The sequence below is a fragment of the Lipophrys pholis genome (genome assembly GCF_963383615.2).
Source record: "Lipophrys pholis genome assembly, chromosome: 6".
Taxonomy (NCBI): domain Eukaryota; kingdom Metazoa; phylum Chordata; class Actinopteri; order Blenniiformes; family Blenniidae; genus Lipophrys; species Lipophrys pholis.
In genome coordinates, this window is record NC_137629.1 from 5198013 (window position 1) to 5213489 (window position 15477).

General features: G+C 41.2%; 1 protein-coding gene across 1 annotated transcript in view; it reads left to right on the forward strand.

Moving 5' to 3' along the window:
- enox2 (ecto-NOX disulfide-thiol exchanger 2) overlaps nt 1-15477 on the forward strand; it is a 195478-nt gene that overhangs the window by 34018 nt on the left and 145983 nt on the right. The window contains exon 2 of the mRNA XM_080465987.1: nt 3564-3641. Coding sequence (XP_080322113.1) covers nt 3605-3641 — 37 coding nt within the window. The 5' untranslated portion in view covers nt 3564-3604. The remainder of the gene's footprint in view (nt 1-3563; nt 3642-15477) is intronic.

A 15477-nucleotide genomic window follows, 5' to 3' on the forward strand; every position in this document is an offset into this window, starting at 1 on the left:
ATATGGTGCTCCTGCCAAACACATGCATGATCCATGTGTGAATAAGCAGAACATTTTGTCAACTTAACAATTCATACATTTGAATAAAGAAGAGGCTACCTAGTGTTGGGAAAATCCATACACATTCACAGGCACTAAAGCCTGACCCTTTTCTTCATGCTGCTCACCAGCCTGCTCACATACTGCTGTGGGATGATATCCTCTACTGCAACCAGCATTTATCAGAAAGTCAGCCAATGTGGTTGTGTTAGTCACTCTGGCACAAACAACACGCCCAAGCTGATCCCACTAGTGTTGTTTGGGGCTGAGGTCAGGACTGCTGGCAGGCCAGTCCATCTTCTCTGCTCCTAAATCCTGGAGGTAGTCTCTGAGAAATCCAGCTCTGTGGGGGTGGGCTTTGTAGTCCTGGAGAATAGAGTTTGGTCCCAGACTGCGGAGGTATGTGGTTGCAAAATTTCATCCTGATATCTGTCTGCATGGAATTGTGGCAATCGCCCACCTTATCGACGGCACCCCGGTGCACCAGAAGCTCAACACAAGCTTCAATAGCAACAACAGAATCTGCCATTTGGCATTAGCAGAGCAGACTTAGTTAACCTTTCATGGGTGTAACCCACATACTCTGCTCTGCTGCTCATCCTACAACTGCATATTCGTCAAACATGTGGCCCCATTTAGAAGTTAAATAAACAGGCTTTTCAACAGTACAAGGTCAGATTCTAAGAAGTACAATACAGGGAGACGGTTTCAATAAACTAAGCACAGACTTCCTTACTTTGTGCTCAGTTCTTACATGTCTGGTTGTGAGCAATGTATAGATAGAGATAATTCATTTCCACCATCTTTGGATGAAAAACACTGTATTTTACAGCATAGAATTAAAACTAAAGAAAGTAACTGCTCAGTCTGAACAGAATTTGTAATTTTAACGATTTGCACACTTGGCAGAACAATACTAGCCAGTTCACGCATATAAGCATGACTCGGTCATCTAATGACTTGCCTAAACTCAAAAGGATAATATAAAGATCAGTTACTTTGGCAAAAGAATAGAATACAATAGAAATACCTTATTAATCCCAGAGGTAAATTCTTTCTTATTCCACTTGAACTTTTAGAATAGTTTTTCTGCACAAGTGCAGGCCTTTGGATAACAATAACTTCACATTCTTTTAAATTAAATTGCACTTCTTCAATGAATTGTTCATTTACTACACTATCATCTGGATCACATGCACAGTTGGTCTGCACAACATATAACATACATATAACTTGGACTTACAGTATTGCAAAAGAGTGACTGACCTGCAATAAATTGTGTTTCCATGCACTATACGTCAAGATATTTAGCCAATCAGATGAAGCTTTATTGCCTTAGATGCCCGCCCACTAAATAGGTGACGGGGCCCAGTCACAACTTGTGTCAAAGGGCGAGAGAAAGAGCACTGTTACTTGGGGAAAAAAACTGATCCTAAAGTACAAAGCTACTTAAACTATGAGTGGTTATGTTAATGCAGTGCAGCTCCAGTGTGGAGACACAATTTTCTTTTACATACATCAGACACTGAGCGGGCTTATATGCTGTTTTAAAGGAGGGTGACATGTAAACAAAAACACAACGGTGTAAAAAAAAAAAAAAGGTGACATTTCCAGTCGATCATTGTTATGTAAACAGGGCCTACAACATCAGGTTTGCTATGAGTTATGATTGAAAAGACTTCATAGTACTTCAAAATGTCAAATGCTGAGTTTGCAAAAGCAATGTGTGCCGCGCTGTCTCGTGGAGGGATCAAATGCACTGAAACTGAAGACTGAGCACTTTGCTGCAACATTCAAATCTCGGAAAAAACTTCAAGTCAATGCTCAAATCTTCAAGAACTTTTTCCCCATATAACTTCTCAGTGAAATAATGTCAGGTTTGCGATTGGATCCCACAGGGTGCCGATTTGACGATATGAATAATGGCAGAGTCGCGTAACTATTGAATAAAGCTCTCATGTTGAATGCAAAAGAGTAATTCCAGACATACGGATAAGATTCTTCACGCTTATAGAGTTTGATTGCCATAAAATCAGAACCCTTTTACACGATGATGTTTCAAGTGAAAACGCCTCGTTTTAGCATTTCCAGTTTAGAAAGGTTTCACTTTTACACACCAACGTTTTGAAAACAATGACCATTTACACGGAAATGGCAGAAATGCTGAATATGATGCATGCCAGGATTTTGGACGGATTTTGGACAGCTCGAAAAGCGTCAACTCTATTTGTACAACTGAAAACTGAAGCTCCACTCAAACGTAGCTGTTGTGACTTTCTTTTCCATGTCTTCCTGTTAGCTGTGTGCTGTGAGCTTCACATTTATTGTGGTTTCAGATAGCACTTCTACAAGGGTACAAACACATTGTGTGTGTGTGTGTGTGTGTGCGTGTGCGTGTGCGCGCGCGCGTATGAGATAGTAAGAGATGGTATTGATCTTGCCCTCTACATGTTATTTCACTGTGCAACAGTAATACATGCCAGAGATAACGATCCTATCACTGCTCAACATTTTATGAATAAAAGTGATGTGATATGATTCAACCAAGCTTCTCTTGAGATCCGGTCCATGACTTTACCTTAATGTCACATTCTTGTCATTTTATATTATATCATATCTTTTATATTCTCCTAGCCTGCAGGCAAAAGGATGTCAGCATACATAAGCATTTTCCTTTTATGGTGTGAATTCTCCTGTTTGTGTTTGTTTGTTTGTTTGATTGCTGTTGTTTATTAGGATCAAATACCGTCCAAAACAAAGGAACCAAAATCCAAAGTACTGACAGTGAAAGTGTGATCTAAACTGTGGGATGTCCTTGAACTGAAGGCAAAGTCCCAAGAATTCAGTCTTTCTATAGGAAGTCAGACGCTGTTGTCAGCAGTATGGAGTGAGGTTTGGGGATCACTGTGACCTTCTCAGTGGCCTGAGAGCGTGTTGGTATGGCATGACTGATGCAGATTATCATAGCCGGAGAAAGCCAATTACTCTGGTCATCACTGCACCCTCAGGGTCTCTTATGGTGGAATGAAATGCATTACTGAGTCCTCTGTGCATCATACTGGCAGCGTTTTGTATCTCCCACCCCACCCCCCTACTCCCTCCCTCTCGGAGTGTTAATAGTGCAGTCAATGGGACCCTCCCGTGCCTCAGAGCCCTCTGTGGCTCGGATGAGCTTCTGCTTCACAAAGCAGGGAGGTCGTGCCTTTTAGAGAAGCGGATGAATTACAGCCTCCTCTGTTTGTCTTTTCTCCATTCAAGACAAAGACAGCCCCCCCCCCCCCCCCCCCCCACCACCACCACCACTCCCCCCACACACACACCGCCACCACCACCACCACCACCACCCCCCACACAAACACACACTTCTTAAAAGCTCCTCTTGCCCAGTGTCCTTGAACAACTACACAAGGATGAAGACGGGTTGCAAACGTGTGGTGTAAAAGACTCTCCTGTGGTATTTTTTCGACCAAAACAAACAGTTGGTCACACCTTTGTTATTCTTGGTTTGTTTTTTTCCAAAACAGATTTGCTACAAAACCAGAGAGGCTGAGATCTCACCTACAACATGTACCAAGACTACAGATCAAGTCATCGAGTCACAGGTAAGAAGCCTGCGGGTGTGTGTACTCTAAAAGCAAGTTCCTTTACCCATTTATTATAAATGACGATCAGTCACCTCACCAACATAATCCGCTGAGCAAATATTTCAACAGAACTCACAGTGGGTTGTTGTTTCTATTAATATAAACATATATGAATAGACTACAACCTGCCATTTCTAGGGGGATGCTCTCCGAGTGGCACATCCTGTTTGCACACACGCACAATGACAAGAACATTCATAACACACGGACGTCAGAGCAGCCACACATGAGAAGGTGCAAGGTACAATGACAGCGATTCAGGCTCTGTGGAAGGTGTTATAACCTGTGTAAACTGTGGAAAAAACACATATACTGGGAAAAGATTGGATACTAGTTTCATTGTCTTTTTCTGCCTATAAACAAGGCAATCTAAAAGAAATTGTATCTTCAGTTTACAGCTTAAGACAGTTTCAATCACGCAATATTTATTTATCAACAGGGATGACATCCTGAACCTTGTACATCAACAAGTGCAGCATTTTAAACAGAAAACACACTATAAGGTTGGCTTCACCTGCACTTGTACTGTTGAATATCTGTTTGTTTGTTGTGGTTTCAAAGCTCAGGAGTGACAGGTACTTTAATTGTAGATCCAATTACCAGATGCAATTTATGGATCAGTAAACCAAGCCACTCACATGTCTGGGTATTCAGCCTATTAATGTATTTACCTGCTTTCTGTAAAGCATCATAACTGCGCAAGTGTTTCCGAACTGTTCATTCCTCAATTGTTTCCAATTTCATTTGTTACTTCTGAGTTTGGTTGCTTTTTGATATATTCCGAATTTCAACCTTTTATGTTTTCAATTTTAATCTGTTTACCGCTATTGGATGGTTTTGCTGGACGATATATTAAAGATTTCAGTGTCAGTCCTTGTATTTGTTTAGTCACTGTTGAAGAAAAAACAAAATACAGTGCTATGCTGAACTATCTTGATGGTTTGGGTAATTCTGAATATTATTGTGTATAAAAGAAATGTAACCCACCAATTCCTGTCTGCACACATCCTCTGAATCCAGGTACTGCATTTTAATTCTTACCAAGATATTCCATTAAAAGAGCAAAATAAATGCACATGTGCAGTGGCAGCATTTCAGAAAAGTTGTGTTTTTCTCTGTTTACCCTGAGACGGAAAGTTTAGTTTTTAGTGGCTTCGAAAACCCAAAGTGCAACTAAAGTTTTCCGTTTCCACTTGACATCATGTATATGGGGCCTAAAATAACCCAAGCGTTTTCCAACGATTGATGTATTCCCAAAACTACCCCTACGTAAACTTGGAATGAGGTTAATTACTCACTGAGTAACCTCACACACCACGAATTAACCTCAAATACATGTTTTTGGACTCTGGGATAAAACAGATACCTACAGGAAACCAACACGTTCGCAGGGAGAACATCCAAACTCTTCACAGAAAGCCCCGACTTTAGTCAGCGTTCAGCATGCTTGGGTGAGTGTGAACCACAGCACGTCCCCCGTATAGGGATAACATGCCCCTCATTTCAAATATCAAAAATCCCAACCCCTGCAAATTATTCTATGCCCCTTGATTCCTGCAAAAAAAGACTGATGAGTCTACCAAGGCAATTTCTTTGCACACCATTGTGCCGATGTAAGCACTCAGCTCAAACACTGCTGTGTTCAGCCTAAGAAGGCAGCTAACATGGCTGCAGCTCTTTTTCCAGTTTCTCTCCCTCAAAATATTCCCTTTTTTTTCTCCAGCGCATGAAAGTAACACGGTAAGGGCCCAGAAAGAAAAGGATAATAGTCGTCATTAAATTGGCGGCTAGCTTTTACACGATTGAGTATACTTGAAATTAAACATGGCCGCACTGTGTTTCACTGAGGTTTTATTGTATTCACTCGACAATGGCATCAAACAATTCATCGTTGAACATTTAAACTGAACTGGGAATGAAATTGATGGATAGCTTCAGAGAAAGGAAGGAGAGAGGAAATAAAAGCACCTTTCTTGCTGGGCTCTGGCCGATATGTGCGTCCTTTCCCATTACTCTCCCACAGCGCAGTATGCAGGTCAGTCAGGTGATAATGAATGCTCTGTCTGATACTTGGCCTTTCTTCCTCCCTCCTGCTTGTCTGGTCTGCTCTCTCTATTGTGACTGCGCTCTTTCTTCAGCCTTGTACACTGCAGAGCTACTGTAGGACTTAGTATATTTGCCTTTCCATGGGCTTAATTATCTAGCCATCTCGTGTACTTCTATTCAGAAGCCTTTCACAGTTTCGGTCAGTACGTGAGACAAAATGCAAATGTCATATTTATTCTTTCATTACTGAAACCAAGACCTGTGAAACCTAATTTTGAGAAAAAAAGAGACGACACCTTTGCTTTAGTTTCTTCACTGCACACAGAAATTAATGAACTAATCAAGTTGTGTGTACTCGAGCGCCCACTGTATGACTACCTACAATGCAACGGGGGCTTTTATGAAGCGTTTGTCTAAGGATTTCCCTAAATATGAACAACTGGGTTCAGTTTCATGCATTTCAGGACTTAATTCAGTAACTGTTTACATTGTTAAAAGACAAACAAACCTAAATGTAACACATGTTTCCCCTTTATGTTTAAATACTACTTCCAACGATAATTATAAAAACTAAACTATGTTGGTGTGTAAAGTTTGTAAAGCTGTTTTATATTATTTATCATTGATGTGTCTGTTACAAAGCTCAGTCTCAGGCCCGTTTACATTCCGTTTCACATGAAAACGCATCGTTTTTACATTTTCGTTTCACGGTTACAAAGCAACATTTTGAAAACAATGTCCGTTGACACAAAAATGACAGAAAGACTGAAAACATTGTGGTTAGTATGCCAGGCATTTTTGAACAGTTACATCCTGGGAGTCCTTTAAGTAAAGTAGTGTTTTTAGTGGCTGCAATCACCCTTGTCATGTGAACGGACAGTCAAAACACGATGCAAGATTTCTGTTTTCACTTGAAACCGTTTATGTATACGTAAATGGCTGACACGGTGAATGATCCTAGTTGGTGAATATGTATAAAGAAGTGGCATCTTTACACTTTTCTTGTTGTTTTTTGTCAACAATGCAATGACTGTCAGCTTCCAAATAGTAAAAGTACCCTGAATAGTATAATCCCACAAACTGTCTGGATGCAGAAATGTTGCTGTGTTAACAATGAAATATGATGCTATAAGTAGCATAACAGGGCTGACAGTCCATTGATGGAAAATAATAACTTCTGTAATGTGATGAGATGTGCAAGACATCTTTCAGATTGTATTTAAGCAGCGTTCGTGAAGCCAGGAATTTGATTTGCATGATTTTCTCATGACTATGTCTTAAAGATGATAAAATATCCCATGGTGACTTCTTTGGCTCGTTCTAAGACCCACATTCACAGTGACTACTAATTTAGTATTCAAGATTACTACATATTTCACTTCTATATCCATCCTAAGTAATATGGCCAATGTTATGACTAATACTTGGCTTAAAGATTAAACTTCATCAATCATCAGATTTTGAGTAAAATATTTGACGTTATTCCTTTTTAAACAAGGCTCTCAATATTTATGGCTGTTTTTGTAACTACATAAATCAGGAGGAGGAATGATGCACAAGTGCACAGATACACAAGTGGTCTGTTATGAACTGTTTGTAAAAGGGAATCACTTCTCTGTTTTAAATTCTCCAAAATCTCCTCATCCTACTTTCCTTTGTTGTTGTTTTTATTGTTGACCCCTGCATGGAAGCCAGAAGTCTGGCTAAAAGATATTACCTGCTTGTAATGCTGAATTGGAGGCAGTGAAGTCTCATGCCCGAGTCTGCCTCATAGTACATTTGGTGCCAGGAATCACAACAAGCCTGCCGTTCGACACAGCTGCCAAAATGCACCACGGTGCCCACTCACTCTCATAAAAACTGAGTTTGCTTCTGTCAGAGGACCTGCAGCATTTCACTGCAGTGTGTTAATGTTGTAGAGCAAGTAAACATGGATTGTGATCAACTCTTCTTGTGGCTATATTGGTGGCAATGCACAAGTGGAATCAAGTGATCCTCTGGCAGTAGATGGCGGTGAGGCAACAACTGCAGTGTAACAGCATTTCAGCAGTGCAGAGGGGTTAACAGTTGTTTTGTACTCTGCTTGAGACCATTTTCATCAATATTCATGTTGAGGGAATATTCTCTAGAGAAAGGCCTGGCCTCCTTTTGGATTTAGCCTAATCCAGTTTTCAGAGCAGATGCTGCCATCACCAGTGCACCTACAGTGTCTCCCTCTCCTCACATCTTCAGGAAAATGACGGCAAACATTGTTCTGCATCTCAAAACATCTTGGGCTCCTGCTACTTTTTACAGCACCTCGGTACTCATCCACAACTCATTAAATTCACCCAAGCAGGAATACACCGGTACGTGAACTGGGACGCTGTGATCCTCACTTAATGAGGTATGACTTAAGCTGGGGAGTCACCTCAACCTTTCCTGTCCAGATGATCACCTGCTAACCATCAGTCAGGCTGCAGGGATATGAGATACGGAGGGCGCAGAAGAAGAAGATAGGTAATTAGAACTGAAATGATTAAGGGAGATAAAGGTCAAAGATAACGCGCAAGAACCAAAAGAGATGTCTTCATCCTCAAGATACATTTTGGCTATCTTCCTACATACAGGGGGCAGTGGAGTTAATGGCTCTTTTACCTGTGTCAAAACTTCATTGATCTCAAAATGGACGATATCAAATTCCAACATAGGCTATAAAATGTCAATATCACCCATTCACTCTCTCTGGAGGCATTATGAAACAGGTACCTAAAACCAGTTGTTTGACTGGAAATGGCATATTGACACAGCGTGTGGCTCCCTACTCCAGGAAAAATAGTTCTGTGTCATTTGACAGATTAATCCATAGAAACAGACAAACTGTGCCAACATCCCGTGTGACAAATATTTATACATATTTGATGGGAAGGGACATATTGAAGAAAGTTATAAGCTGCGCATCTTGAAAACCTTGTTAAAATTTCACTATGATAGTTGTCCACAAGGCCCAGCCTTCATTTAATATGTAGTGATTGAATCTGAATTATTCATTCTGTAACATTTCCATATTAACTAAACAATGTATTAAGCCACAGTTTATATCCAGTCCGGTCAACATCCATATATTTCTCCTTTAGTAGATGAAACATGATGAGCTGGATCACGTGGATTAATGATTTATCAAACATGAGGTGAGGTTTTCTCACATAGGAAACAATATATCTTGTATCTTGTATCTTCTCCACAATTACTTGTTTCAGCCTCATTTTCAAGTATGGCAATTTATTTAAATAAAGAGGGCTGTACTGTCACCAAACACGTTTTTATAGGAAACCATGAAAGCAAACCAAGGTTGCTTTCATCTGCAGCAGCACAGAGTCAAATTAGTGTTCAATTTGAATGTCTTGCTACACTAAGCAGGCCATGGAGAGAACATTATTGTCCAGAAGAGAAAAAAAATCAAGACATCAGACAAACATCATTCCCTATGGACACAGAAATTGAATGAGAGCATGCACTGGCTGTTTCTCGTTACTACTGGCTGACAGGGGTAATTGAATTCTGCCTGGAAAACATTCAGTTTATTTATGACAAGTCATTTCTGGTGAAAATGTGGACAGCACAAAAGCCCCGCTGTCAGTTGATTGGTTTGCAGTTTATATGTTGCTAAATGCACGTGATGTGAGGCTCCTGGCTGATACGCACCCCCTTTTAACATCTAATATTTTCCCAGACTTGCCTCTGGACCAAATGTTAAAGATAATACCGCAACATTACCGTGTCATGTTTAAGACGTTCAAGAGGTATACACACATAGTCTGCATAGAATATAGTCAGCAATTTAGTTGATTTCCAACAAACAATTGTCACCACTACTTGCCTTCATGACGTTTTGTCAAGGTGTTATTTAAAAGTGTGCAATTTGAATAAAAGATTACTCTCCATTTTATGAAAAAAATGGACCGCTGCATTTGTTTGTGTGCTCGATGTTGTTTCGATCCTCATAAAACCGTAGTAACACAGGGAAGCTGTCAGCTGTTTTTCTTTGTTCGTTACAGTATATATCTTAATTGCCTGTCAGCTGTGGCACATTGTAAATATGCAGTTTTTATTCGGAGTCAATAACAATGCCTGCACTGATGTTTGCCGAAGATGAAACCTGGTTCATTTTCTGTAAGTGACTCAAAGCTGTTTGGAGAGTCATTGACAATATTTACTGACGGAGTCTGAAAGACGGCGTAGTAAGTGACTGTCATTGTGGCGTTTGGAATCAGCCCAATACCTTGTTTGAAGGACTGTGTTCCTCTGACTTGACAGCAGTCTGGAAATTGAGACCAATTGTGAGTTTTGGAACAGGAGAACATCACTTTGGCCTTTGGAAAATGCTTTTATTTGCCTTAAAATGATTTTGTGATAGGAGTGGAAACCAAGTTACTGGTGGGGCAGAGGAGAAAATCTCTTGACATGGCAGGTATTTTCTCATTGTGTCCAAGGCAAACTGACCTGAACTATGCAACCTCAATTTCAACTTGTGTATTTGTGCAAGCACATTTGAATATAGCCCTTTCACCAAAATATGACAGTGTCTCAACAATGTAAGATGCTGTTGGAGGGTTAGGGTTATTGAATATGCTTTAAAGTTCATTGCCAACTGACATGTGGCTTTAGAACCCGGTGCTTTCATTTGAATTTTCAATTTTCACACAGTTTCAAACACATTAAACTGCAATCAACAATGTTTATACATGCTTGGCAGAGGTACAACTTGGATATTGATTTTTATAAATAGTTGGTAATATTCATTCATAAATTAATTTAGCTATTAATTCAAATTCCAAATGAATTGTTTAGTATATCTTATGAGACTGATATAACTGAATTGGCTATCATTTCCTGCTAAACAGGTGGTGCTCCTGACGTATCTGATACAGATCAGATTACATTTTCAATAAAATAATTAATAACCGTCTTTGATCATTATTAATAATGATCAATAGCCAAACTGCCAAAACCCAACAAAACTGGTGCAACGTGATCCTTACAAGGTAAGAAATCCCTACTCCCCCAAGGACTCTTTGTTGTGTGTCATAATTATGATGTGAGAAATTTAACTTGGTCAAGATGATATTAATCAATGAGTTTGCTTGTAAAGATTGAAACTCAATAAAGGAAGAGTGGTTGGGTGGTTGATGCTTCGGCACAGGATTTAGAGGTTGAGATCTGGGTCTTGTGCAAAGCTGAAATCAAACCAGTATATATTGGTGTCTAATTCTAATCAGTCTGCAGCCGTGAGAACCCAAAGAGTATAATCAACATGTTTATTCTTGTTACCCTGACAACAAACACCCATTATTGCTGGTATTGGTACTCTGCCTTTTGTGCCCTGATGTTTCAGAACACGTTGGTCCACACAGGGCGTCTTTTTTATGCAATGGTAATCAGGTACCTTTCTAATGCACTGAGCAATACATATATGGAAGCTCATTCAAGTGGATGGATGTACATCAAAGGGCATTTTCTACCAACTTAGCAAACCTTATAGACCTTGATATCCTTTCATCCGTCTGACATGGTCATGAGCTGGCTACTTAGTGTATGACGAGTCCTTTACAGACGGGAAGCCATTGAAAATTTAAAGAAGCATGGCTCCCAAAAAATAATTCACGCTCATGTCAAATGGTTTTGAATCGTGTTGGAATACATGCACTTGTTTCTTTAGAGCCTCACATTTGTATACATGGAGAAATGCTAAATTATAAGTATTTACATTCAAAATTACCAATATGCAAAGTATAAATTTTAGGAGTCACATGAACTCCAAAAATAAATGTGTGCAACCCTATTTGATCTCATTATACAGGAGAAACACTACAAAAGATATTTCGAGTAATACTGTATGTGGAGCACACTGTTTAGATCGATAGATAAATGTAGAAATGAGTAAACCTTCTTGACATGGTGTAATCGTTGGTAGGCACATTAAATAATAACAATGAGCATGTGCTGTCACTCTTTCCAGAAATCTGTTTGCAGAGAGTTTTGAGACAAAAGATTAAAACAATAAATGAGATGACCATTGCAGTGATTCATTGGATCACAATCTCATGGATATTTTTCATGTCTCTGTACACAGCTTGTGTCTAATTATGAAAGCAATATAGCATGTAGTGTTTGCTCTGCTGTTTTGCTTGTGTAATTATTCTTTTGCCTTTGTTTACCAAGTCAAGACAGCATTCAGACTCAGTCATTTAAAGCAAATGTATTGTTCACAGCGTGAGAGCAACATTACACATATTTTAGGGTTGACTGCTACCTAAGAGGATGTATATAATTGGGAGTCAATCTAGAAACTGCACTAGGTACTGTAACCAACTCATATGATACTGGTCTTTTCATATCACGAGGTTTGAAAAACACACTTAGGACGTGTTCACATTCCCCTGTTTGGTTTGGATCAGAGGCTCTTCAGGGAAAAACCGTTTCGTTTGGGCGATGTGAACAAGACTACGAATTCTGAACTGGATCTAACAAGAGATCTCTGGTCCCCTTCAAAACCTCGGTCTCGATCCTTTTACAAACACTTTTCTAGAGAGCTGGGTGAGAGGATGTGACGTCGTGCGCAATGCATTCTGGGTGGTAAACAAACAAAGCTGTCCGCGCAAATCAGAAGAATTAGACAGAGGAAGAAAGAGAAGAAAAAGTTGGAACTTATCTCGTGGGTAGACGTGGAGTAGAGAGGAAGACTCTCATTGATATCTGGACTGAAGACTATATATCGTGGTTGTTTGTGACTACCAATTCGCCATGAGCTAACTCGCCTTGCCACCACGGGCTAAAGCGGCAGGACTTCCGGTTTCGGTCTGGACCAATCAATGAGCCATATTTCTTCTTTACTTCCTCTCCAATCAGTGTTTGTTTCAGGCAACAGCGCCCCCCAACCAGCAGCTGGTGTAACTGCGTGACATTTTCCAGGTGGTTCGATCTGCTCTCAAAAGTGAATGTGAACACCACCGAACCAAATGAAGGGGTGAAAATTCTGGGCTCCCCTCCCTCCCAAGTGAAGTGAGTCCTAGACTATCCGAATGTGAAAAGCCTCTTAAATTAAGGCTCCATTTACATGAGAACGTTTTCATGTGAAAACAAAAAACTTTTGTTTGCGTTCTGGGTGTCGGTTTACTCAACAACCATGCTTGCAGCCACTAAAAATGCAACTTTTTTGAAAATGACTGCCAAGGTGGAACATTTTGAAAATGCTCTGATCAATTTCCATCGAATGACGGAAAAAGGCAACTTTTCTGAAATGCTGCTCCTGCGCATACGCACCATGGCCGTAGTACTCAGTTCTTCTGCAGACGAATAAGAACATGGACAATGAAAAACAATATTTACCCCCAGAGTATCATGACTCCCAGTTCATATTCACCTGGTACTAGTCAGTTTCACAGTTGACAGTCATCGTATTAATGATTACATTTTCCATACAAACTCCCATTGCTATTGTTTATATACATATTGTTCTCTGCACACATGTGTGTGGTGTCATTACAAAACAACCAACAGTGCCAACTCGTGCTCTGGTATTCTAATTACATTGCTTTCAGCGTTTGTCGTGCAAATGTGAAACTTTCCCAAAACAAAAATGCTAAAACGATGCTGCATATTCAGTTGAAACGTCTCGTGAACGGGGACTTACAAGACAATGTTTCACGTGACAACACCTTGACTGTTAAAAAAAATAAAAAGTATTGCGTTTTCACTGTAGCAGCGGACACACTGACGATGATGTCGTTAGTATGCCGGGCCACGGGTGAGCGCTCTTGCTTGTTTTTGTAATGAAACCACACAGACGTGTGCAGAGAATGATAACCTATAAACGTGAACAAAATAGCGAGTACTCAGCATTCGTATGGACAGAGGACGAATCGGATGCTATTAGGGGTGAGTCTCAACTATAAAACTACCGATATGCACAATAAAACTGGTATCCGGCCAGCGAGTCATACCACTACGGGGGCTGCCATGTTTGTTTATAGGACATGAGCAGAAGGAACCATTTATCATGGGGGTGGGTTTCGCATGCGCAGTAACAGCGCTCCATAGCCTGCGGCAGTCTGTGAAGCAGGGAACCGCACCCATGAAAGAACAGTTCCACCTTGTGAGCTGCTATAACGTATAAAGTCACGGATGTAGTGGATCCGACCACAGTTGTAGTGTAAACGGACCCCCCCCAAGAGTGAAGAAAGTTTTGCGGATACACTTGTTCTCGCTGTGTAAATGGGGCCGAAGAACAGCAGCAATAGCACAGAGAATCCCTTAATGTGTGGAGTTGGAGCAGCTATGGTTCAGTTGGTAAAGCTTGTCGTCGTGTCTCGCCCCATCCTGGCGTCAGAGTGTCATCGGGGACGACACTAAACCAAAATCGCCCCGATGGAGCCGGCGGCTGAAACAAAGTGTGTCCATTTACAATTTTACTGAATAGCAACCCCACCTATAATGTCCAAATTCCATTGGTAATGCATTTACTGTAGTTCTGATCCATCTCTTGCCTTTGCAGTGGAAGGGATGCCTCATGGCAGTGGGCATGGTACTGAAGGGATCATCTCAATGCTTCTCCTCCAACTGGCAAGCTGCGGAATGGCACCTTGTGAAAAAAGCACAGCTGTCAAAAGTTTGGGGAGAATTTATTTACATGCTGTTCTGTTTGTATTTGTCGCTTGGCTGCACCTCGGAGGATGTTCAATCTTTTATGTAAACTCGGACAAACGCATGTGGAAAATATGACACAGATGTGAGGAGTGTGAAGCCTGTGGAGTGATAGATGCTGTTAGCGATGAGAGACTTTAATGTTGGGCTGCGGTTCCCTCATCATGGCAGTTCGTCAGGCTTTACATCGGAGCTCACGCAGGGATCCACGCAGCAGTTTCCTCGGTGACCGAGCTGCTCCGGACACTTTCTCCACCCCGAGCAGTCCGCCTCGCCCTGCATGCGTCTCTCGCTCTCTCTCGCTCTCGCTCTCTCTCTCTCTCTCTCTCTCTCTCTCGCTCTCTCTCTCGCTCTCTCTCTCGCGCGCGCGCTCTCTCTCTCTCGCTCTCTCTTCTTGAAGCGAACCAGTATTCCGCTTCAGTCTCGCGCCGTGCACGTCGTGAGGGCGGGCTCGCCTGTCGCAGCTAAAAGGTCCCGCTTCCAGCGGCTGCTCTCTCATTGCGGTCCGGTCTGCCGAGCGGAGCGGAGCGCAGCGGACTGACCGAGAGACGGAGCCCCATCTCCATTCAAGGATTTTCCTTCCTTTTTTTTTTTTTTTTTTTTTTTTTTTAAAATTTCTATTTCCACTTGTACACTTCGTCCTCGCGGCAGCAGGACCCTCGATCTCGCGCCTCGCCTCGCGTGGACAATGTTTCTCTTGCAGTACACAGGTAACGGGCTTCAAGTTTGATTCCACCGATGTGAGCTTGTGTTTCAGTCCGCACTTCAGTTGCTGCATTCGGATCACTGCACGACATTTGATCGCCCGTCTGCGTGTTCATCTATTACAAGTTAAGATGCGTCTTCTCGCTGTGTTTAGTTTCTAATAGTCGTTTAGGCGTTTTCCAGCTGTTGAGACCGCAACATAGAAGCATTTTTCCCCCCCAAAGTCTGAGCTTTTGATGTGAAATGGTGGGCTTTAAGATGATGATCAGTATTAATTCCTATGTGTGCACTTGCTGATCATGTGTGTTATGTTGACTAACACAGCTTCTGATACGGTTTGCGGATGGAAGTTTTCAGATTA